Source organism: Poecile atricapillus, chromosome 3 (genome assembly GCF_030490865.1).
Source record: "Poecile atricapillus isolate bPoeAtr1 chromosome 3, bPoeAtr1.hap1, whole genome shotgun sequence".
Taxonomy (NCBI): Eukaryota; Metazoa; Chordata; class Aves; order Passeriformes; family Paridae; genus Poecile; species Poecile atricapillus.
Window position 1 is genome coordinate 106,718,572 of NC_081251.1, and position 22,865 is coordinate 106,741,436.

Here is a 22,865-nt window from a genome sequence, read left to right on the forward strand (position 1 = left end):
CTGGAGCATGAGAATTTGTATTTTAGGTACCTTTTATACATTATAAAATTTTTTTTATTACTTTAGACTTTATTTTCTACAAATCTTTAATTGCCTTCTTTCACGTGCAAGGTGTCTGTAACTCGGCTGACAGAGTACAAATGCGAACAGGGAAATACTCGATCGTTTGATGTTGAGTACATTTTGATACATTTTGATAATACCGAAATTTTGACAATATTGAAACTGTATCTGTAGAAATTGGCGTTCTGGATGCAAATTGCTACCAAGATACATTCCTTAAACCACCACAAGCTCCCTCTAAGTCCAAATGCATTTATTCAGAAATCACAAAATTGTATATGTATTTTTAAATGCCCAGCTACTCCCCCCACCCCCAAATTGTGAATGCTCTCTCTACCTGTAGTTTTTTTGCCATGTTTAAAACACAATAGCATCTTAATTATTTTCTGAACCATTCTGAAAAGTACAGCTTTTGTAACTTTTTGACATTTCAGGTTTAAAAAAAATTAAAACGTTGCCACCAGCTTGCACTATGAGCAGCCTGTAATAACAGTTAAAAAAGCTTTCTGAACTATTTGACAAGATTTCTTAGTGCTGAGGCCATATGCTGTAGCCTTTAAGCTATTTCTTCCTATCAGTTTCATTATCACCTGCCTCTGAGTCTCCAATATCATCAGTAAGCACATGCAGAATCATAATTATGCCATGTACAAGTTCTTTGATAACATGTACAGTTTTCTTCTTAATTCTTTATCAAATGCATTGATCGTGGCATGTGTGCATTGATCCAGGTCCACCATCTGGCTGTGTGTGATAAGCACAGTGGCATCTTTGCATTTCCACTGTCATTCATTGCGCTACAATTTGGCTGCAGGGGAGTAGTGGCTGGGATTAGCCCTGTTCTGCTACTTACTTGCATTTTAAGTTGACACCTCTACAGCGGCTCAGACCACATTACAAACTGAAACACATACGCACGACTTAGTGATGTGACACTCCTCAATAAGCTTACTCCACTAGCTACTCAACAATCTGTAATTGGATTTGTAGGAATAACAGCAAAAGATTTCCTAAGAATTGCTGGGGACAGAAGGTGAAGTTTTCTCATTATTGGCAAAAGGCTAGGTATAGATCTTAGGCGATTGGTATTTTCCATTAAAAAAACCTGCCAGCAGTTTGCAGGACTTTTTTAAAAAAACAAACCACCAGCAAAATAGGGTCCAGGGAGATGTAGGGTTTGCACTTGTTCTTTTCATTCTCATCACATAGAAGCAGACAGGGATCTCGTTACCCTCCCCCAAAAATTGAGAGAAGCGGGGGGAGGAAAACCAACTTTCGGAGGCTCCCTGCAGCCCGCTGGCTTTGTTCGGCTGGGAGTGACCCGGGAGCATTCCTCAGGAGGGCACGTCCCCTCCCTTGGCGCGGGGCTGCCCGCCCGAGGAGGAAGCTTCCCAGGATGGCAGTCTGAGAGATGCTGCTCTCCAGCTTACGCATCCCATACACTTGCCAAAAGTCTTTGTTTCATAACACTACCTTTTTTCTTTTTTTCTTTTCTTTTTTTTTTTTTTTTTTTAAATTATCAAGTCAAGTTTACACAAGAGAAAATCCCTTAAGTGGAGCTCGACGAATGTTGACTCCTACAATGAGTAAGCAGCTTTCTTAACTTCTGTCTGTAACTCAGCTGTGGAAAGGCACAGAAAACTCCATCTTTAGCCTGTTCATCTCGGATCAGACGTTCTGCCCTGTCTGCATGATGGCACTATTGTAGGATATTTCTGAGTCTGCATGCTTCAGCCCCTGTTTGGGGGTCATGCCAATAGCGCTGACAGTCACGATGACAGGCAGAACAAGCTCATGGATCCCAGCACCTTAGGTGATTGTTGACCTTAATTATACTTCCTGGATGGGGGAGAGCACAAACTTGCCTAAGCGGGGAAAATTCCAGGAAAGAAATTAGTGGAGGCCTTTGTCTCTGCTTTTGGTTTAGCTCAACTTTCTCAGTGGTGTTTCCTGGGAGCGCTGTGGTCGGCAGGGCTGCCCTCGCAGGGTTCTCTGGGAGAGCAGCGCGCACTCTGCACCAGCGCGAGCGAGCGACGACAGAAGGAAAACACAAGGTGTTTTTGGAATTGGGGATCTCAGCCTGCCCCTGAAACTTGCCGTGGAGCCAAGTGCAGTGTGAAACAGATGAGATCACCTCTGTCAGAGAGATGTGCAGCTCCGAAATGGTTAAATGGGTTAAATCTTATTTATCTGAATAGAACTTGGGGGCTGTTTAGCAGAATGCTCCAGCACAAATACCTGTGGTTCACTTTGACGTTACAATTTTTTTGTTGGTTTCTTTACTTATAAATACTTGAACTGTTAGACCTTTTACTTTTTTCTCTGAGAAAGATGTATTTGTACCAGATTAGAAAAGCTAAACTGTTTCTTTACATTGAATAATCAGCCTGTCATGACAAATCTATCTACTTCTGCATGAGTAGGTGCCAGTTTGACTAGCTTCTTTTAGGCTCACACTGGGTTTTAAGCTGGATCCGTGTGCATGACTGGCAGTGCATTTGTTGGACCAGATCTAAGGAGCCAGAGAGCGTTCAGCTCCTTTTTGCCTACAAAAGAGCAGCCAGACAACCAGCAAGAGGCCTTGGATGTAGCACAAGGTGATACTTACTTAGTCAGACATTCTTTTTTTCAAATATTTTTTTTTTCCCATTCAGTAAACTAAGAGTTTTTCAGTTTCACAATGACACAAGGAATTAAATTATCAGTGGATTGTTTTTCTACAGCCACCGTTCTTCACACAGAAATAGTGTACTTAGTGAATTGTAGGTTTTCCAGAACAACATAAAATAATTTTTAAAATTAAAAAATAAAAATAGACGAAATTGCTGGCTACTTCTTTAAAAATGCCTCCTTGGTTTAAGGAGATGTTTTCCATTTTACAGCCACACCACCCCATTTTATTGTGAATTTTGGGAGCTTTTTTTTCTTAAGGGGGACAACTTTGTTAAGATATTGTTTGTGATTCTTCCGATTTTAGACTTTGAGCTACTTCTGTGTTCATTCTGTCTAGTTTCATCAGTGTATCGGTGCCATAGCTCCTAAGCCAATAGCTACTTAAGCAGTTTGATAGTTTTTGTGATATGCATTCATGAAAAAATATTTTCAAGCTACATGCAATTTATGGATAGTGAGGTAGCTGATGTAGACACCAGGCAGAAGGCAGAAAATACCCAAGATGTTTATGTCTGTCTTTGCTTACCACCTCCTACGATCTGAATAGCCACAGAAATCCAAAGCCACTTTTGTTTATGCCGAGTGTTCCTTGCTTAGCAATCCATATTTTGCTCACTACCTGTGTATTTTGAGCTGTTCTGAAGCAGTGGTAGAGACCAAACATAAATGTGATCCCCAGGGTGATCAGAGATTTAATCTGACCAGATGGGACAAACTTGAGAAAGATTTTGACTTTCCACTCTGTTTTGCAACAAGAAAGGCTGTTTTTTTTTTCTCCCGTCCTTTCTTTGTTAGCAAAGGCAGAGATCAGGCCATCCCCAGAGGAATGAGCAGGTGTGGCCATTTACAAGCATGTCTGGTTATATTATAAACCAACATAAGAAAAGTTTGAAATGGTTTGAAAAGATCTGCTAAACAGTTTTAATGTTTCATCCCAAATCCTATTTACTCAAACAAGAGCCAATCAAGGTCACAGTACAACCCAGCCTGCTCAAACCTTTAAAGCTCGTGTAATTTTATTTATTTATTTTATTTATTTATTTTTTATTCTGTCTTCTCTTCTAACTGAATAGGTACATTTTGGTAATCCTTGCCTCTGGACAAGCACAGAAGTCTTTCTTTCTGAATGGCTAATAACAGAGCCGTTCTTCCTGTCTAATGATGAAAGAGGTGGCAGTCAGGTTCTTTCTCTTAGATGTACTGTGCACTCACGGCTGACCACGAACCATTTTGAAACCTACAGCTTCAGGAATCGCTCCCTCTCATACAATTCTGGTTTGATTTTGTTGCTGTGGGTTATAAGTGCGTTCCCAAATTTTTTAAATTTTACTTTTGTCCCCCAGTTTATGGGCACAGTAAAGAATTTACTTTTTGAATGTCAAACAAATGCAGTTCTCCAGATTAATTTTTTTTTTAATATAGTGAAAGGATGATACATTATCAGAATTCGGGTGTAAAGTCAGTTTGGATCCTCCCAAAATTCTACCAAAGGAGGACTGAAAATCCCTGGCAGAGGTTTTGTGGTTTTTTTTTTTTTTTCTTTTTCATGTGAGAAGATTGCAAAATTTTTAGTCATTTAAGGAGATGGTTTTTAAGGGGGTGTGGGGGTGTTTTTTGCCCTGAAAGACTCCACCACTCTCAATATTTTCCTGAGTTGGGCAGCTCTCAGCTGGCTGGGTAATGATCTCAGAAACTGCCCTGCCAGTGTTTCACATTTGAATTCACCTTCCCAAATCCACGGCATAATTTTTGGCCAAAGTAATGTCAGTCACTGCCGTCTGCGGCGAGTACAAACAGGACCCCCTAATGGCAGCCATTTTTATTTGTTTCTTAAGATCCAAAGGCTGCTGAAAGAACAATTGGATAAAGTTGAGGATTGGAGAAGCTTGATTTTCTTGTTCCAGTGAAATGAAACTCCCGTCCTTTTTTTTCTTCCCCTTTCCCTTAAAAGCCGGAGTCAGCTAGGGGGTTGTAGCTGTGTCAAAGCCGTTGGGATGCCACTGCTGATCACTTTAATTACTAGGACTAAGGAGGATAAAATTAAAAGTAGCACCATTGAAGCAGTGGAAGAAAGCTTGCCGAGATGTCAGTGAACTGTGAAATATAAAAATTGCATACCAATACATTTTTATAGGAGGGAAACAAGGAATTACATTACTTATTCGTGAAGAGTTTGTCCTTAAATAGTGAAGTTTTCCTCACTGTGCATCTGCATGGCAGATCTTTAAACCATTACAAAATAGTTGGGGGGAAATAACAAAGAAAACTGTAATGTCTCTGGCATGTCAGATTCGTGTCAGAGGGTGGAAGATTTTACTGAGTTTTCTTTTCAGCTGTACAGGGAAAAATAAGTCACTGGATGTGTGTTTGCTTGGTCTTTTCTTGGTGCAGTGCTTCTTTTCATATCTCCTGGGTTGTTTTATTATATTTATTTTTTTTTGTTCATGCCTCTGTACCTCTCTCAAGTGCTTTCCTTTCCAAATTCCAGCTTGAAATGCCATTTAACTATTTTTCTGTACCTCAAAACTTAATCCATCTACTTTTTCAGCTCTCGGTTTCATTGCTCCTTCTTACCAGTGATTCTTCTGCCAAGCTCAGTAACCGAGGGTTCAAATACCTGAATTGAATTTAAGCAAGAACTAGGCTGGTTTTTCCCTTATCCGCTGGTGATGATTGGCTTAATCAGCACAAACACAAGCCACCATAATCTGTGTTTGCTTGGAGATCCCCAGGATGTTAATGACTATGCTAATAATTCAGGATACAAGTTCTCTTTCAGGAGAAGGGGAGGAAAGGAGATGGGAGAAATCAGACAGCTCAGTTTAGGGCATTTTTGTCACAAACACGTAACTGGCCCTATTTTAAATTACATGTGCTGAAGTAGATTAAATTGTTTGACGTTAAACCACATGAAAACCTTAATTTTGTACATTTGTTCTTAGAAGTCATTTAAGACCACAAGTTCCTATATCCAAGGAATTAGGAATTTTAGAGATTTTAGCAGTTTTACTTCAAGTAAAATTCAATGTAATTAATGTTACCAAATACTGTGGGTTGAAATAAAACCATTTGCTGTGTCAGTTGGCTGGCTGGAAATTAAATTAAATTGATCTATTATATTGCAGGGGGGGGGGGAAGGGGGTGAGCTTTCCAGTTGTCTTTCTAATGTGTACTTTACCAAATAAATTTTTGATAGAACTGTTGCTTTGTGCCTTCTGGGAAGTTAAAGGGTGAGAAAGCAAACAAAGCCCATGTGCCATCCCGCTGCCTCGCAGGGCTCAGGCAGAATTGTCTTTCCAGGGGAGGATATTAGGAGAAAAGTAAATCAAGGCAATCTGATAGGGAATCGGGACTCTGTCACTCAGAGGCAAGATATTGTGCTGTGTCCATATACTTTGTTTACTGTAGGGTTTTATGAGTTGTAACCTGCCCATGCAAGCTGTTAATGAGGCTAAATCTTTCTGCTTGAGGATTGAATTACAGCACACCTCTGGGCTAATGGTTATAAACAGAAAGTCCCATTAGGGCTGCATTCTGATTCAGTCATTTGCATTTTTTCTATTGTGCCGGGAACAATGCTGAGTAAATAGCTACAAACAAACAATTTACATGGAAATGGATAAAATGTACCTAATTAGTATTTTGCGCTTGTTTTATTAATGATTGCTTAAACTAAATAGCACTTAGCAACAGCTCTCACCAGGCTCTGCAGGTGTGGGATGCTCAAGTTTCTGGGTTGGTGGGATGGCTGCCAGAATGGCTCTCCAAAATTAGGCAGTTTGTTATATTCTATTTAGTTCAGGTCAACAGCCTATACCTGGGATTTATCCAGGTCATTATGTCAACAATACATAAACTTATTGGCAGGTTAGATTTAAGCCAAGCACTGACTTTGTTGAACTTCATGAGAATTTCTGATATTGAGGAAGAGGAAAAACAGGCCTAACTCTGCAAAAAATTCCATCCTTAAGGTGAAAACTGAAAAGGTTTCCCTTATGGAGACCGTGGAGCCTTATAGATATATTTAAACCCATCTTTTTATGAGGTTTTTTTTATCATGGTGGCTTAGTCTTTTACAGAATTTCATACTGCAGGACTTTGTTTATTTATGTAACTGAAACATCATGCTTCTAAGTTATGAGTTTTAGTGGGACAGCACAGTCTGGCATGGTTCCAGTATGATTTCTTTAATTATTGATCAAACCCCCAATAGTAGGATGTTTTAAAGAGATGCAAAGTCTTTTCTGCTGTGAGAGCATCTATTGTTCTATCAGTAATTTTCATTAGGGTTTTGTTTTTTGGGTTTTTTTTATAAAGAAATTTATCCAATGAAGTCAAAGAACATGCCTCAGATTTGATGCCACTTTATACTTTGAAGTCAACTTGGTGCTTGGAGTAACCAAGATAAATATCTGGCTTCTCAGTTCAGTTTTGTGACAGAATGCTACTCAGAAGAGTAATTCAATTTAGTAGCCACGGTAAAATTTCACTCAAATCACTCGTTGGGTGTGATTACTTTGAGACTAAAGTGTCTGCAAATTTTCATCAAGGTGTTTTTGTAGAACATAATTTATAAAAGCTTTACATTGAAAATCATCAGGTTTCTAATGCAGTAATAATTTGGGGAATGCTTAAAAAAAAAATAATCTGACGCATGGATGTCTTTAAAAATTGTGGTGTGACACCCAACTGATATCGAGCGTCCTATTTATAATGTGGGCCAAGCACCATGCTGTAAACCAGTTCCTATCATGATGATCAGATTGAGAATGAAATTGCATTTCTGTCAATTACTGAGTTGGCAACTGTTCAATATATCTTAGCAGCAAGATGAAGAGCGGCGTCGGCAGCTGAGAGAGAGAGCTCGTCAGCTAATAGCAGAAGCTCGATCTGGAGTGAAGATGTCAGAACTTCCCAGCTACACTGAAATGGCTGCAGAAAAGTTGAAAGAAAGGTCAAAGGCATCTGGAGGTGAGCTGAGGAACCTTGTATCTTATTCCTATGGCAACCTAGAAACCAGAGACCTTTTTGGGCATCACTTTTATTCACACTTCAAAACGTTGTTGTTCATCAGGTGAACATATCAAAAGACCTGGCCATAGATGTGTTTCCTAAATCTACGTTGTGTCACTTAATTTCCAACAGTTAAAAGAAAAGCATACATGGGATTGAAAGGAAAATATGTTCTGTGAATGAGTAGCTCATGTTGGCCCATTATTTACAGATTTCTCATTACCCACAGTTTTTTAGAATTTCATGGTTGTTAGTGTTCTTCAATATATATTTTTATATAGGAACATGGACGTAATTTGGGGGGAAAACAACATTTGAAATATTTAAGAAATATTTTTTATTACATACTGTTAAATGTTATATATAAATAATAAATACATGTTATTTTTTTATTAAATGTGTTCAAAAGAAGAGACTTTTAAAGGTGGCCAGTGAGAGGTGGGGGCAGCAACCTTTTGATTTTGAACAGAAGTCTTTTGCTTGCTTTTACAGGTTTTGGGTTGTAATTTTGCTATAATGTTATTAAACTGACTTTGAAATACCATTAAAATTCATATACCTGCCAGTGCTATGAGCTGGAGTAATGTAGTGTCACTCAAACTCAAATGGGTGCTGAGCACACGATTCAGTGCAGGCTTCTTGCTCTTTTAATGTCTTCTACACATTCTAAGGCAAATAGTGTTTCTCAAACTAACTCGTAATCATAAACCAGTGTGTAAGGAAAATTCAGCTTGATACTGACAATGCATGTAGATTCAACAAAAATATTTATTTCTTCTCCACTACATGTATTTTGTATGCATAAATATTTAAATACAGTCTTACCGCACCCTAAGCCCTACACTTCTGTTCTATTTAACACCAAAGAGAAAGCAGTGAGTTGTGCCTCTCCCTTTGAGTCTGGTCTTCAGTTTTACACCCTTTGCCCCATAAACCAAGTTTGCCAACATAACTCTCTTTTGTGACAAATAGAGAAATTATATCCTTGATGGCAGTAAGACAGGCTGAGCCAAATGACACAGGACTTGGGTATTATATAGACCATGGTGTTCCTCATCCCTCTTCAGAGTTCATGACTCCCCATCCTACATTATTTCATTACTTCCTCCTCACTGTTTCATCGTGCCTGTACATGGCTTTTCCTTCTCTGAGAGTAAGGTCTTTGTCTGGTTCTGCCCTGGGTGCTCAGCTGGATAGCAGTGACTTTGTTTTGTTCCAGTGACTCAGTGGTAGACTTGCTGAATATCCCAGTGTGCTGCTTTCTGGCATGTGGTTGTCCTGTTCATATTTTCCTCTGTATTTTGCCATTGCTCTTCCTGCCCTTCATGCAATTTGTAAACAGTCTGAGAGGTAGCTGTGCTTATATGTTAAAATAAATCTGTGTTTGTAGAGGGAGATTGCATATGCACCCGGAGAATTTAGTGTTACTACAAGAGCAGATGGTATCAGAACTGATGACAACTCATTTATAAAATTATCACCACTCTACCTATTGGGTTTTATCCAGTGCAACAATTTCATAGCTTTCTACTTTTGCTTTGATTTATACTTCCTACTTAGATTTTTCTTCATTCATACAGTAGTTTGGCCAATCTATTTGAACTTCTCTTGGACCTAAAGTTTTCATTCCCTGTCTTGCTTTATCTCTCTTTTTATGTCAGTGTGCATTTTATAGCATTTTCTTCTGCTTCCTCCTCCTGAAAAATCTTTCCTTATGGCACATCTTCCACATTATTCTACCACACCACTGGTATTTTCAGGTGCTACACCAAATCTCCCCTAAAGAAATTAATTCTTCTAAAATGTAGTAGTTCTGTGAAATGGCACCAACACTTAACAGACCAAATTAATTGAAATTACTTCTGGATTCAGTCTTTTTAGTTTTTCAATTTCCACTAAAAATGAGGATTTAATAGACAGTCTCCTTATTACTACTGGACTTTGAATGTTTCCCCTAACTGCATTCACATTTTTATTGTGCAGAGTCCTGTATTCCCTACACAATACCCAAGACAAGCTTATTATCTTGTGTCTTCCAAGCTCTCTTGTCCATTATACATCATTAATCTCTTCTTCTGCATTGATTGCAATTACTTTTTGATTTACAGAAAGGGAATGTACTAAACAATTTTACTCTCAATTCAATTATTTCAGAAAAAAAGTGACTTTTCAGCTCTGGGATTCTGGAGTCTTTAAAGAGTAACTTCTTCCTTGCAACTGTAGGTAAAAGCATGATCTCTTTCATTGTTTCTATATGCTCATTAAGAATTTCATGCTTTGGCACTGGTGCAATATTCTTTGTTAAAAGGCTTTATTTAACCGAGGTCTGAGAAACTCAAATGACTACGGCAAGTTGAAACTTTTCTGGATAAGCAGCATCCCCAGCTATGAAATCTAGTCTTTTTCATAGGTTATTTGGCATGTGAGACAGAAAACACTTTTTCCTGCCAACTGCCAGAGGGTTTGGGATGGCAGCTTCAAATTTATTAGATGTCCTACTAGCTTCAGGCTGATAAGCGGATGCCTTGAGATGGATCCAGGGACAGTATCGAGATAGAGATCCAAACATCCCCCCTTTTCCTAGCAGCAGTGGGACAAAGGAATTGACATATTATCTAGGAATTGTCCCTGAGCAGTGGAACACCCGTCTGCTCTTCTCAGATTTGGGTGGTGTGTTTTCTTTACTCTCTGGCACATCTCCATCCTTTATTTGAGCTGGCATTGGTGTGAGGAAGTGGCTCGGACCCAGGGGTGGCTCGGACAGGGTATGTTCAAGATTTCACTTCTGAGGCAATGATCTTCAGGGAATGTGCATGGTGGCACAGCCTTACTCATCATGCTCAGTCTCCAACTCATGGAACAAGTGTTAGGTCCTTAATATTTTTAGTAGACAGTATTTCTATCTGTCAACAGTTACTGCTGTAATTTCTTGTCCTGACATCAGATTTATTGTACATGGAACCAGTATTTCAACTCTGCTTTTCTTCCATTCCCCGCCTTTGCTGCCTTTATTGCTGTGCACAGGCTCCTGTCACATCCTGTAGCCTTAAAGCGAACTCTGTACCTGAAAGTAAATAAATATCTCAACATCCACAAGCCTTCAGGACTTCCCAGAGGAAATGCTGAAGGCTGGAGATATCTTCCCTGAAGAGTGAGTACTTTTTGTGCAGCTTCTCCCAGTAACGTGATCCAGCCCCCATCAATGCTTCTGCTTCATTAGGAAAATTATTCCTTTTTCATTTAATCTAGAAATTGATGCAGTCAGCTGCAAATCCTTCACATGTGGACCAGCTTAAACCAAATCAGGAGAATATCAGTTTAACCACAAATTAGGCCTGACCTTGATCAGAGTAGTGAGATGTAAAAGCTATAAAATGCCTCTGGGTCCCTTTCCACCATTATTCTGGCATTTCCACATGGTTCCAAAATATACTTATTTCTCTCTCTCCAGTCCAGACTGCAATCCATGCTGTGCAGGAGATGGTCAGTGCTGTTAAGTTGTTGACTCAATCCTTTATCTTTTGTTTTGTTCATTCATTCATGACATAGTAAAGCTTTACTGTCTTTCTAGGATTCAAATTTAAATACTTTTCAAGGAAGCAGCTCTTCAGTCCTTCAGTCATTTTCTAAAGTCTGCCCTGGTTCTAGACCAAGTGCTTTAAGTTTTTTGCACTAGCAATTTGTTCTTTTCATAAAAGATATCTGTTATCTCTTCGTCATGTTGTTCCTTTTATCATTTATAATTGCAAAATCTTGTTGTAACATGCTCCCTAAACACATTTCCCTTTTAATACACTGGAAGAACATTGAACTGGAAAAAAACCCTAGAGTAATTTAAATCAAGGGATCTAGATTTTTAAAGATACTCAAAAAATGCTGAAATGACTTCAAATTACTGCTTTTTAATTGATTTTTTAAAAAAATAAAGTGTAAATGTCCTGATAATCATATTCAGTCAAAATCTGCCAACTTTAAATTAAATACTAGATCAGGTCATTATCTGATACTAGAAACTGGTGTCTTCCACGTTGCCATCTCTTTTGTTTCCTAAAATGGTGGTGTCAAAGGCAGTGCCTCTGATCTCATCTCGCTATATTAAATTAAAGAAAATCAAATTATCTAATATAAGCATTCCCTTAGTGTGCAGGAGTCTTAAACCCTGTCATCTTGTTTAGATTGTTTTGACATGTCTAGCATCCAGTGGGATGACTAGTAGCTGTGAGCTGACCTTGTGAGCTGACTCCTTTGGGTGATTCCAAAAGTCATCGCCTGCTTCTAGGCTCCAGGTGGATTTGGTTTCCCTCTGCTGTGAAGGTGTCTCTTTTTCTTCCCTTCTGCCTCTTCCAAATGTCCACAGTAGCCCAGTCATTCTTTCAGTGTCCCCCTGTGAACTCCAGGATGTATTTGAGAGTAGCATGCCCTGAGTGCCACTGGATTTCTCCAACACCATCATGAAGGATTTATAATTGTGTGCAAAGTGAAGCTCCTCATCAGAAACAGTAGAGCAGCTTTGAAGGAAATTCAAAACCATCAGATTTGCTGCTGTTGTTGCTTTACCATTCTCTGTTTTCTCTCCAGTCTGCTTTTTATCCCTTTACTTTTTGTCCTTTTATCTACTTCATGAAGATCATTCTGTGCAGTTCTGCTTTGTTCACTTACCTCTGCACTTCTGAAACCACGGGGAGTCCAGATTTCAGGATTGCCTGTGTGAGTTTAGGTGGAAACAGAAGGGGTGTCTCAGAGAGCTGGGAGTGTTTCTGCCCATCCACTTCCACACCTGAAGCACGATCAGTCCCAAGTCTGGTCACAGATCTTGGATTGACTGGCCAGAGATGTTCTTCTCCATCACTCTGGCTCAGTATGGGACAGCTTGAAAGAAAGCTGAGTCTTCTAGAGACCAAGGGGAACACATGGAGGGGAGCCCAGGGAAGGCATGGTGCTCAGCTGAAGCACAGGGGTGCTGCTCCGTCACACACACAGCTGATCTTGGATAAGACACTCAAGTGGGAACTTCCTTGCTTCTGTCTGTTGCAGCAAGAGCCCTACCCTGTGTCAGCAGAGGTCTGTGGAAGATGTTGGTTAGTTACAGGGGAATTGAGAGAGAAGATGGTTAGAAAAAAATAATAGACATGAAAAAAATCAACAGGCTTCTAAAATGGGAATTATAGGTACTGTAGAGATAAAAGGATAAAGATACAGTTGTATGACCTTCATTACAGCAGTGTGGGCCTAAAGTGTAAGCTTCAGGGCTAGGAATGAGGCTGAGTGTGTTTCCAAGACATGAATGATCAGCACCAATCCTGGTCCAAACCTCTGTGATTTAGAATTTATCGTGGTACTCTATTTAGGATCCTTTATGTTTATATGATGTTTGAATATACCCATGTCCTGTATTTATAATTTGTATTTTTTTCCTGTCTTAGACATTTTAAAGTTCATTTAGTTACTCTGTCTTGTTTCTTCAGACAGACTTTAGCCAACTCTTTTTTATCATTTTTACACATGTGCACACATACATAGGAAAAAAAATGTTAGTGTAAGTCTGAACAAGTGTAGATAGCATTTGATATGAGATTTAAAAGTGAGTAAATACAATGCATCTACTTACTTTGAAAGTATTAATCTAGCTTTTATAGACTTGAATTTCATTATATATTTGTATTGAAAATGTGAGTCAGGATTTTTTCTGGGATCTGCTTCACAATTCAGAACTTGCTATTTGATCTTCTTCAGGTTACTTACTCTTTCTGTGCCATAATTTAGGTACATCATCATCATCATAATTGTAATTATAATAATCACCTACTTCATAAAACATTATGGGGCTCATTTACGAGTGATATTCATAAGCTGCTCTGAGAAACTTGGTAGAAAGATCCCATAAAATATAATTACAATTATTATTTTATTTAAAATATGTTTAGCTTACAAACAAAGCTGATGAAAAGTAGTGCAGTAAAGCACTTTTAACTTATTCATCAATGGCTTGGATGAAGGGGCAGATGCCTGCTCAGCAAGTTCACTGGTGACATGAAGCTGGGAGCAGTGGTCGATACCCCAGGGTGCTGAGAGCCCTTCAGAGGGACCTGGACAGGCTGAGATGGGCAGGGAAGAACCTCCTGAAATTCAACCAGGGCAAGTGCAGGGTCCTGCACGTGGGGAGGAACAACCCCAGGCACCAGCACAGGCTGGGGGTGACCTGCTGGGCAGCAGCTCTGCAGAGAAGGATCTGGGGGTGCTGGTGGACACCGAGCTGTCCATGGGCCAGCAGTGCCCTGGGGGACAAGAAAGCCAATGGGATCCTGGGCTGCATTGGGAACTGCATTGCCAGCAGGTCAGGGAGATGATCCTGCCCCTCTACTGAGCCCTGGTGAGGCCAGTCTGGAGTGCTGTGTCCAGCTCTGGCATCCTCAGGGCAAGAGAGACACGGAGCTCCTGGAGAGGGTCCAGCAGAGGGTGACAAAGATGATGAAGGGACTGGAGCAGCTCAGTTCTGAGGAGAGGCTGAGGGAGCTGGGCCTGTTCAGCCTGGAGAAGAGACACTGAGAGGGAACCTCATCAATGTCTGTCGGTGTCTGCAGGGAGGGGTCCCAGGATGGACCAGTGTTGCCACTGGCGATGAATAGATCACACGGACACAGCTCGAGGTGTGGTGAGAGGAAGAGAAAGTTCATTTCTTCTCCCAGGATTTATGGGTTTCAGACCACGGCCAGGGGTTGGATGGTCAGGATAACACTTTCCCAACTGCACTGGCTGTGAGAGATGTCCATCACAAGACGTGTAACAGAAGGAATGTATACATATCTCTATGTTTACAGTTACTGTCCTGGGAAAGTCTTAGAAAACTATGTCAGCAAGCTCAGAAGCTGAGTTTTCAGGGGGACAGACCAGGCTCTGCTCGGCGGTACCGGGCAAAGGGACAAGAGGCATCAGTGAGAAACTGAGGTGCAGGAATGATGAGGGAGAGCTTTCCTGTGCAGTGCTCGAGCACTGGGACAGATTACTGGGAATATTCACTGGGAATATTCAAGAACCATCTGGATGCAATCCTGTGCCACGTGCTCTGGGACGGCCCTGCCTGAGCAGGGAAGTTTGACCAGATGACCCACTGGGGTCCATTCCAGCCTGACCCATCCTGTGCTTTTGGGAAAGCAGCAATTCATTGCTGTACTCTCACTGCACCTGACATAGCTGCTTATTGAGCATGACATTCCAGGGGGTAGCATTCCTCCTTGTACCAGAAGAACACTGGCAAGTACAGTGATCACTGCTCTGGGATACACTGTACAAGGTGAGGAGTAACAAGTCTCAACAAGCTGGGAACTCAGTACCTGGAGCCTTTCTCAGGAGACAGGAGCTCAAGGTCCTTCTGCTGCCCAGAGACATCTGAACCTGCCACATGGCAGCCTTGGCATCCATTCTGCAATATGGAGAACTGGGAACCCAGGGGAAACCATTTTGATTCAAGTTACCCAGAGGTTCAGTGCAGAGAACAGATGCTGCTAAGGCCAGACTGCCTTTATTGGAGCAGGAGTTTCCAGCAGAGACCCCCATATGTTTAATGAATTGCCTCAGTTTAAAGATAAATCCAGAAGTGGACAGACTGGAGACTTCTTCCAGAGTTATTTAATTATTTTCATTTTTATCATAACTCAGCTTGTTCTCTGAAGCATTCATTTTTTTCAGTGATGTGTTGCATGTACATATGAAAATACTAACCTTAATGCTGTGTGTTCCTACAGATGAGGATGAGGATGATGATAATATTGAGATAGATACTAATGAGGAGGCTCCTGAATGCTCTGTTACTGGAGGTGGAGATGAACTTACTAACCTAGAAAGTGACCTTGATTCAACGGGTAATTTAAATAATGGCTATTTTGTGTATTTTGCATGACTAACACTCCATCATCATATAAATACTGATGTGCTGCTTGTCCCTCTGTCAGCTTTATTCCTGTGTGCCTTTTCAGGTCTTTTAAACCCTAATGTTTAATATCCTGCATTCATGTTTAGTTGAAATTTAAAATTAACAAAATCATTATTTCCAACAATGTCAGATTTAAATGTCTCCTGCTCTATTGATGGGGAAGTGCACCTAGGTCACACTGGTAAAGCAGAGCCACCTGATAGCACCCTGCCTGGGTTGTGCCAGGTAGGCAGAGGGATGAGCAATGGTGTGGGTGACTGCCACTCTGCACTGCCATCTTGGCCCATCTGCTCAGGGAAGAGGAGCAAATGTGGTTTTCTGTGTTCATATAGATTTGGTGTCTCTCTGGTTCCTTCCCGAGGATCAGTTCTTGTGTTTTCACCTTGTTGCCCCAGTGGGGGCATGCAGGTATAAATATGAGCAGAAGCAGTCTTATTTACTTAATAGTGTTCAAATAACAGAGGTTTTATAAACATGTGAAGTCCACAGGAGTGTTATTCCCCCCACTTTCAAAAATCTTTAAGCCCAGCTGGAGTTTAATAAATGTGGTGCTAAATACATTGGAATCTTACAGTTAGCTCAGGCCTGGAGTACCTTGGCCAGCAGAGGACTGTGTCTTGAAACAGGCAGTGCAAGAGAAAATATCTTCAGCATCCTCTGGCTTGATTCTGCCCATGCCAGCTAGACACAAATGTGTAGTCCATAATAAGTTAAATCAGAACCTTATTTAGTGTTTTTTTTATTGTAAATTAAACCAACAGTGATGTGTATATGGCATGTTCTAGTCTTGCTTGCATGCCAAAGATTCGAGTCGTGTCCTTTATTTTTTTTCTATTTGAGGATCTCCAGACACATAAGAAAATATATTTAGTGTTTCCAGCACTTGAATTGAGCTTACTTAAATCAGAATCCTGTCAAATGATTTTCCAATAAAAACTGGTTAATTTTAGGAGGAATAGAAACTGAATAAGTGCATATTCCTGTCCCATTGCTGCCCCAGTGATCTACCAACATTTGTTTCTGAGGGCTGCAGGTACCTTTTAAAGAATACAAACCCACTGCCCAGTGCTCCATGTCCACCATGGGGAGACATTCTGAAAAAAACCTGGGACATTATTTTGCAGTTCAGTCTGCACAGTAGCCAGAGGTACAGACAAGTAAGAAAAGAAGATGGGCAGTAATACAAAAAACAGTCTAGTGCTGTGGCAGAAATCAGACTACGTGGATTTTGGTTTAAATTTTCCAATCATACCAAGTTCTAATAAAGGATGAATGTCCTGGGAATACCCAAAAATACAACTATTAAGGGACATTTCACAGTTGGGATCATTATGGACCATCTTAATTAGTCCCCTGCTGAATCTTAGCCCCTCTCATCTCTCTCAAGAAAACTTTATTTTTACTCTTTCTTGGTTTGAAGTATCGCTTCTGTCTGTATTTGTCAGTACTTCTACGTGTTGTGAACCTCTTATTTCATAGTTATTACACGGAGTTTATGCATAAACCCACCAGAATGTGCATGTACTTACATGTGAGCCTCAATTAAGGACACCCTGACTGGGTGTGCCAGAGGAAAGGGAAACTATCCTTCTTCATAATCCAGCCCAGCCCATGGCTGCTGGAGACAGGCAGCGTTCAACTATCCGCATGCCAAAAATGTTTCGGCTAATATGCATTGGAGTGCTCCAAACCCTGGAAGGAGCTGTGTGGCTAAACAGTCATGACTCCACTTTCCACACCAGCTGGAAGTCACCAGCCTGCAGTGAAAAACTCAGGTTGTGCACGTGGGAAACCACAGGAACTATTTTTTCCTCTGCCTGTGACCCAAGGCCCAGGTGTAAGTGCATCCCACGTGCAGGTGATGCTCCCCTGGCTCCAGTGCAGGGGTGATTCCTCACGTAGGGCTGCATGCAGAGCGTGTGTCTGGGGGCTCCTGTGCCAGTGTTCCTCTGCTTCCCTGCCCAGGGACAGCTCCACAGTCCTGTGCTGCAGCTTGTTATTAACACCTTCCTCCTCCTTACGTGTGTGCATAGGTAACTACATGTGTAGGTGTGTCACAAATTAATACAGTCAATATTCACATACAGAATGAGCATTAGTGGATTAGTGGGAGGCAAATTCTCAATTGCTATTTATTTGGGCTCTGATCCAAATTGATAAAATTTATTTTAAAATTTGGGGGCTTCAGCAGACTTCGAGTCTGTCCCTTTGGTGGAATTCTGAAGCATTTTATGACTTCCAGTTTCAACATACTCTATGAATCACAGTAAAGTATTACTAGAAAGTAGTCTTTTTTGATACTGAAATTTTATGAGAAGCTGTGCCAAGAAGCCTTAGGATGAATTACTAGTTCATAAACTTAAGGGGTTATTGGTATGTAAATTATATGATAAATTGTCATCTTTAAATAAATGGCTTTTTAACTGTGTTTTTATACCAAAATATAGGTATGTACGTGTTGGGAGTAACTTTAAATGTTATCTACTTTCTGTATTTTTCATCTGCTGTCTGCAAGCATGTTTACTTGTTCAGCTGAGTGTCATATATGTTTTCCAAGAAAAAAAAATCTATGTATGTTACACAAACCTACACCAATCACAAAAACAATTAATTTTATTTTTTTTAAGTTCAGAATGGTAGCAAAGTGAATTAAATCTACCTTTTAAATTGCTACATTGTTGTAGCAAGTCTGCATTGAAATGCATCTCACTCTGTTGTATGTGGTATTTGCATATTTAGCAGAACAAAACAGTAAGTTGGTGGATTTGAAGCTGAAGAAGCTCCTAGAAGCTCAGCCACAGGTGGCAAATTCACTCTCCAGTGCTGCTCAGAAAACTGTAACAGATAGCTCAGAGCAAGACATTAAGGTAAGTTTTGCTTAATACTTTTGTTTTGGTACCTGTGTGTTATGATTGAGGGTTTGTATTTTGTGAGGAGGAAAATAATTTCTTACCAAATCTTTCCAAGTCAGAAACACAGAAAATCTTCATGGCAGTGCAGTTACATGGTTTGCAATGCACTGGGTTTTTTCCTGTTGATTGATCAACACGTTTTCTTTTTTTTTTTTCTTTTTTTTATTTTTCCTTTTTAATATTTTTTTTTCATCTTGATACTTGTCATTGGCAGAACAGTAACAGATATAAGAAGCTGTCTCAATTCTGCCTGCTCAGGTTGTTACTGATATCAGAAATGTAGCACGGGCTCCATCCTGCTGCTGGTGCAATCAGCAGCCAGACTACCTGACTTGAATGGGAGTGGGGTTGGACTCTCAGAGATTTGGTTCCCTCCCAGTCCTGGTCCTCTGTTTTTCCTATATTAAAATTAAGCTGCGGTACACTTTAAGGGCTTACATACTTTGGGTGCTCGATGAGTGCTTCTGAGAAAAACAGACACGAGTATGTGGTGTATATGGGCACTTTGCCTATTCTTAATGTTCACCACTTCAGCATAAAGTGCCCACCAATCAATTTTCCATTTCATTTTCTTAATTAGGCCCCTTGTGTTCTCGCTATTCTATTTTTTTAAAATAGTCTCTGTATGTCATTAATATCCCTATGGCTCTGGGGCACTTCCAGTTGGGTATAACTTTTCACCCACCTGCAGTCTGTGGGGAGAGCACTGCTGACTGAAAGGATTTCCTTCCCCAGATACAGAGATGCTTTGAAGTCCCAAAACAATGACTTTCATTGCTTTTCCCTTACACTGTCGGTTCCTATAAATTGGTGATGAAAGTGTGTGGCAGCAGCAGAGGACTTTCGGTCTCTATCTTTGAACAAAAGGAAGCCTGGATCAAGTCTGATTTTTGCGTTCAATTTAGCTTTCTGCAGTGGATTTAATGCAAAATGAAGCTGGCCCAAGAATAATACAATGGATTGAAAAGGCTAACTGAATTAGTGGGCTTAGAGGAATACATTTGTAAAGTGGCAGAAGTCCCCAGTCATAAAAAGGTTTCTTAAAATGGGATTTACTAGCTAATCACACTGATATTTTAGCATGTTGCCAGGCCTAAAAAATTAGCCATGTTTGTTTATTTTGGTAAAGACTCTGGTTTAGGCTGTCAGATGGTTATTATACTAATAACAGGAAACCACCTTTTATTTAACCAAAATCTTATAACCACCTGATCAGTGCAGCTGGAAAGTCATCCAGAGGTATAAGCAATACTTGTTTAAGCCTTAATTCTGTGAAATGACACACAGGCTGTCTCTTAGAGTAATTTAGTATCACCTAACCTGACAAAAATGGTATTTCTCTTTATGAAAAGCATTTGTGAAGAAGTTGATTCTTTTTAAGGTACTCCCACAAAAAGGTGCAACTTAACAGTTTATCTCTGCGTGCGTCTTTTCTAAGGAAGAGTTGAAAGGCGGCGTTATAAGGAATATATGGTGTCCATCTGTTCTCATGGAGCTCTTGGCATTGAGGTGGATTTGTTTTTTAATAAAATGCAGTTTACAGGTTTCTAAATGAGGCATTCTGTGTTTGTGGAAAAGGATAAACTGTTACCTTCCCTTGGGGATTGTGTATCCCCGGCCTCCTTGAGGCGAGAGAATAGGCCGTTGGAGAACTCCCTCATTACCAATTGTCTCAATGCAGAGGAAGGGCAAAGTCTTGGTAGCTTTTGATAACCAGTTTCAGCATTCAGCAGGCTTAGCTATTAGTCATGCATCTTAGCCTTTCCCTATTTACTTTCAAAACACTTAATAAAAATAATAAAAGATTAGGTATAAAATGAAATATTTGTTTGGTACACAGCACCTCGGTATCTGCAGCTTCCACACACCACAGTGGTTCAGTCTTCTGGGATATTTCGCGTTGATAGAATCATTTGAATTTGTTACCAGTATTAACATAGGAAGCCCTGGAAAAGATAATTGTAGTTTCCTTAGCTGTAAAGGGCTTACTTACAAATCTGGCTTTGGAAAGTTATAGCTGATGAAATGCAGTTCAGTGGGGTAGCATTATAATCCTACCTTTTAGACTTCATCCAGCATTAGTGGTTTATCTCAATGGGCATAAAATTAGAAACTAGTTCTTCTTGTCATACAAGTCTATAGGACTAGAGAAAACGACAGATTTCTGTACCGGGCAGGGAGAGAGGCTGAAGGCAACACGCTTTAAAACGATACAGATCATGTTCAGGGGCAGAGACGCCGCGACTTGGCAGCAGCACACGTGGAGCTTGGCACAGAAAAGGCGCAAAGGAGCGATTTTTTGTTTAAAATCGGCATCGCTGGCAAATGCCGGTCACAATGAAGAGGTCTGCTTGGTAAAGAAGTGGAGAGTTCTGCAGGAGGGTGCCCACAGAGCAAAATGCCAGTCATTGCCACCACATATTAAAAAAAAAAAAAAAAAAAGAGAAAAAAAGAAAAAAAGGAAAAGTTAATCACTCTTCTGCTTTTTTCCCTGCAGCTGATACTTCCATCCAATATAAACCACGGCCTGAGTTGTGAAATCCATTCTGTAAAAGCTGTGTCCTGTCCCCTCACAAAAACGTACCTTTCAAATTAATGTCTTCCCGCTTGTAAACAAAAGAAACTGTTGTGTGTCTGGTTTTTTTCCCAGCAGAATGGAACAGAGGAACATCGTGCTGAGCGATCACAAAAAGCAGCAGAACGGTTTAGAAATCCCGTTGTGTTCAGCAAGGACTCGACCGTCAGGAAAACTCAGCTCCAGTCTTTCAGTCAATACGTGGAGAGCAGACCAGGTAGGAGAAAATATAAAACCTGTTTTCCCATCTTATGATTTAATAATATTTAACAATAAATATATGAAAACCCGATAATGTAAGTCCACATTTCAATACATAAATATCAAGCTTTATAATAATTTTACATGTCTTTTCCCTTTTTTCAAGAGATGAAAAGGCAGAGATCAATACAGGAAGATACAAAGAGAGGAAATGAGGAGAAGGCTGCGATAGCTGAGACTCAGAGGAAGCCATCAGAAGATGAAGTGCTTAATGTATATTAATTTTTTGTCTGGTTTCATGATTGCTGATAATTCCAAACTGTATGTGGAAATAGTGCCTTTATTTGTTAAAATGAGATGTTAGGGTTTTTTAGATGTCAATCTCCAGTGCATTCAAAGCAGAGTGAGAGGGGTGCACTGTTGAATTAGTCTGCAGTGTGGTGATAATTGTCAGATAAAAAAAATGAATTTTTCAGAGTTCCACAGCCCCAGCTTCCTTGAGACATTTCCATCAGGGCACTTCCCATAAAGAGATTCCAGTATTGATCTACCGGGAGGATTTTAATTATTACAATAGCAGATACCGCAGAGCTGCAGTTAGAGGGAAGAGTCACATGAGACCTGCTAGAATTTCTCAGCCAACCCATTTTGTTGGCTTGGGTTAATGGGTGTTCAACCTTTCCATTATCCAGATCAGCCGTGAATTACTAGCTGAATGATGTTTGCATTAATATAATATATATGGTAATTTCTTCACTTAATTAACGGGGAGGTTCAGCTCAGTAGGGGTATGGGCTGATCATGTGTAAAATTGATTTGTGAGGGAAATATTTGATAGACCGCAGGGAGAAAGCTGGTTTTGATGGACAGCTGCGGGACAGAAGCAGGAAGAACCAAGTTTTAACCTGAATTTTTTTTTGTCTGAAAGCACAACACAGCCTTTGAGGGTGGTTGTTTGTTGCTCTCCACAGTTTATCTGAACACATTTGTCATTTTTGCTGAGGCAATCTGGAGCTGAGTAGCAATTTTGTACTGCTGTCATATCTACACCAAAACATCGAACTTTTTACGAGCTGGAGTTATTTTTAGCCCGGTTGTACTTTTGCAGAGCTGAAAAGGTCTGGCACAGTGAGTTCACATTATATATGCAGATGATACACATGAACTCTTGGGATATTACAGCCTGACACAGCATTTCTTTTCATCTTCTAATAGCAATTGTTAACAATTATACATGCTGACATTAGGGAAGTTTTCACACTATTTTCAATTAATTATACTTGATGAAAGGCAATATACTGCACATCACTTCAACTCCCCAGACTGATTTTTTTTCTTTCTTCAGGGTCTGCTCTCAGGGAGTTTTGGTTTTGTTGTTGCTGTTTTTCTGGCTATACAACAGGTAGAAAAGTGTTTTCCATTAGGGACACTACTGTTGGCTATTGTGTAGGAAGAGAAGAACCAAATTATTGTCCTTAAATTTGGATAACACAAATTT

General features: G+C 40.1%; 1 protein-coding gene across 14 annotated transcripts in view; it reads left to right on the forward strand.

Moving 5' to 3' along the window:
• Positions 1-22,865, forward strand: part of EHBP1 (EH domain binding protein 1) — a 207,987-nt gene that overhangs the window by 147,061 nt on the left and 38,061 nt on the right. For 2 of the 14 annotated variants that reach the window (XM_058834762.1, XM_058834774.1), the window contains 5 exons: positions 7,560-7,707; positions 15,492-15,608; positions 18,419-18,546; positions 21,242-21,383; positions 21,534-21,640. In XM_058834762.1, the coding sequence (XP_058690745.1) occupies positions 7,560-7,707; positions 15,492-15,608; positions 18,419-18,546; positions 21,242-21,383; positions 21,534-21,640 (642 nt within the window). The remainder of the gene's footprint in view (positions 1-7,559; positions 7,708-15,491; positions 15,609-18,418; positions 18,547-21,241; positions 21,384-21,533; positions 21,641-22,865) is intronic. The other 12 variants (XR_009277165.1, XM_058834775.1, XM_058834763.1 and 9 more) reach the window with 11 other exon arrangements.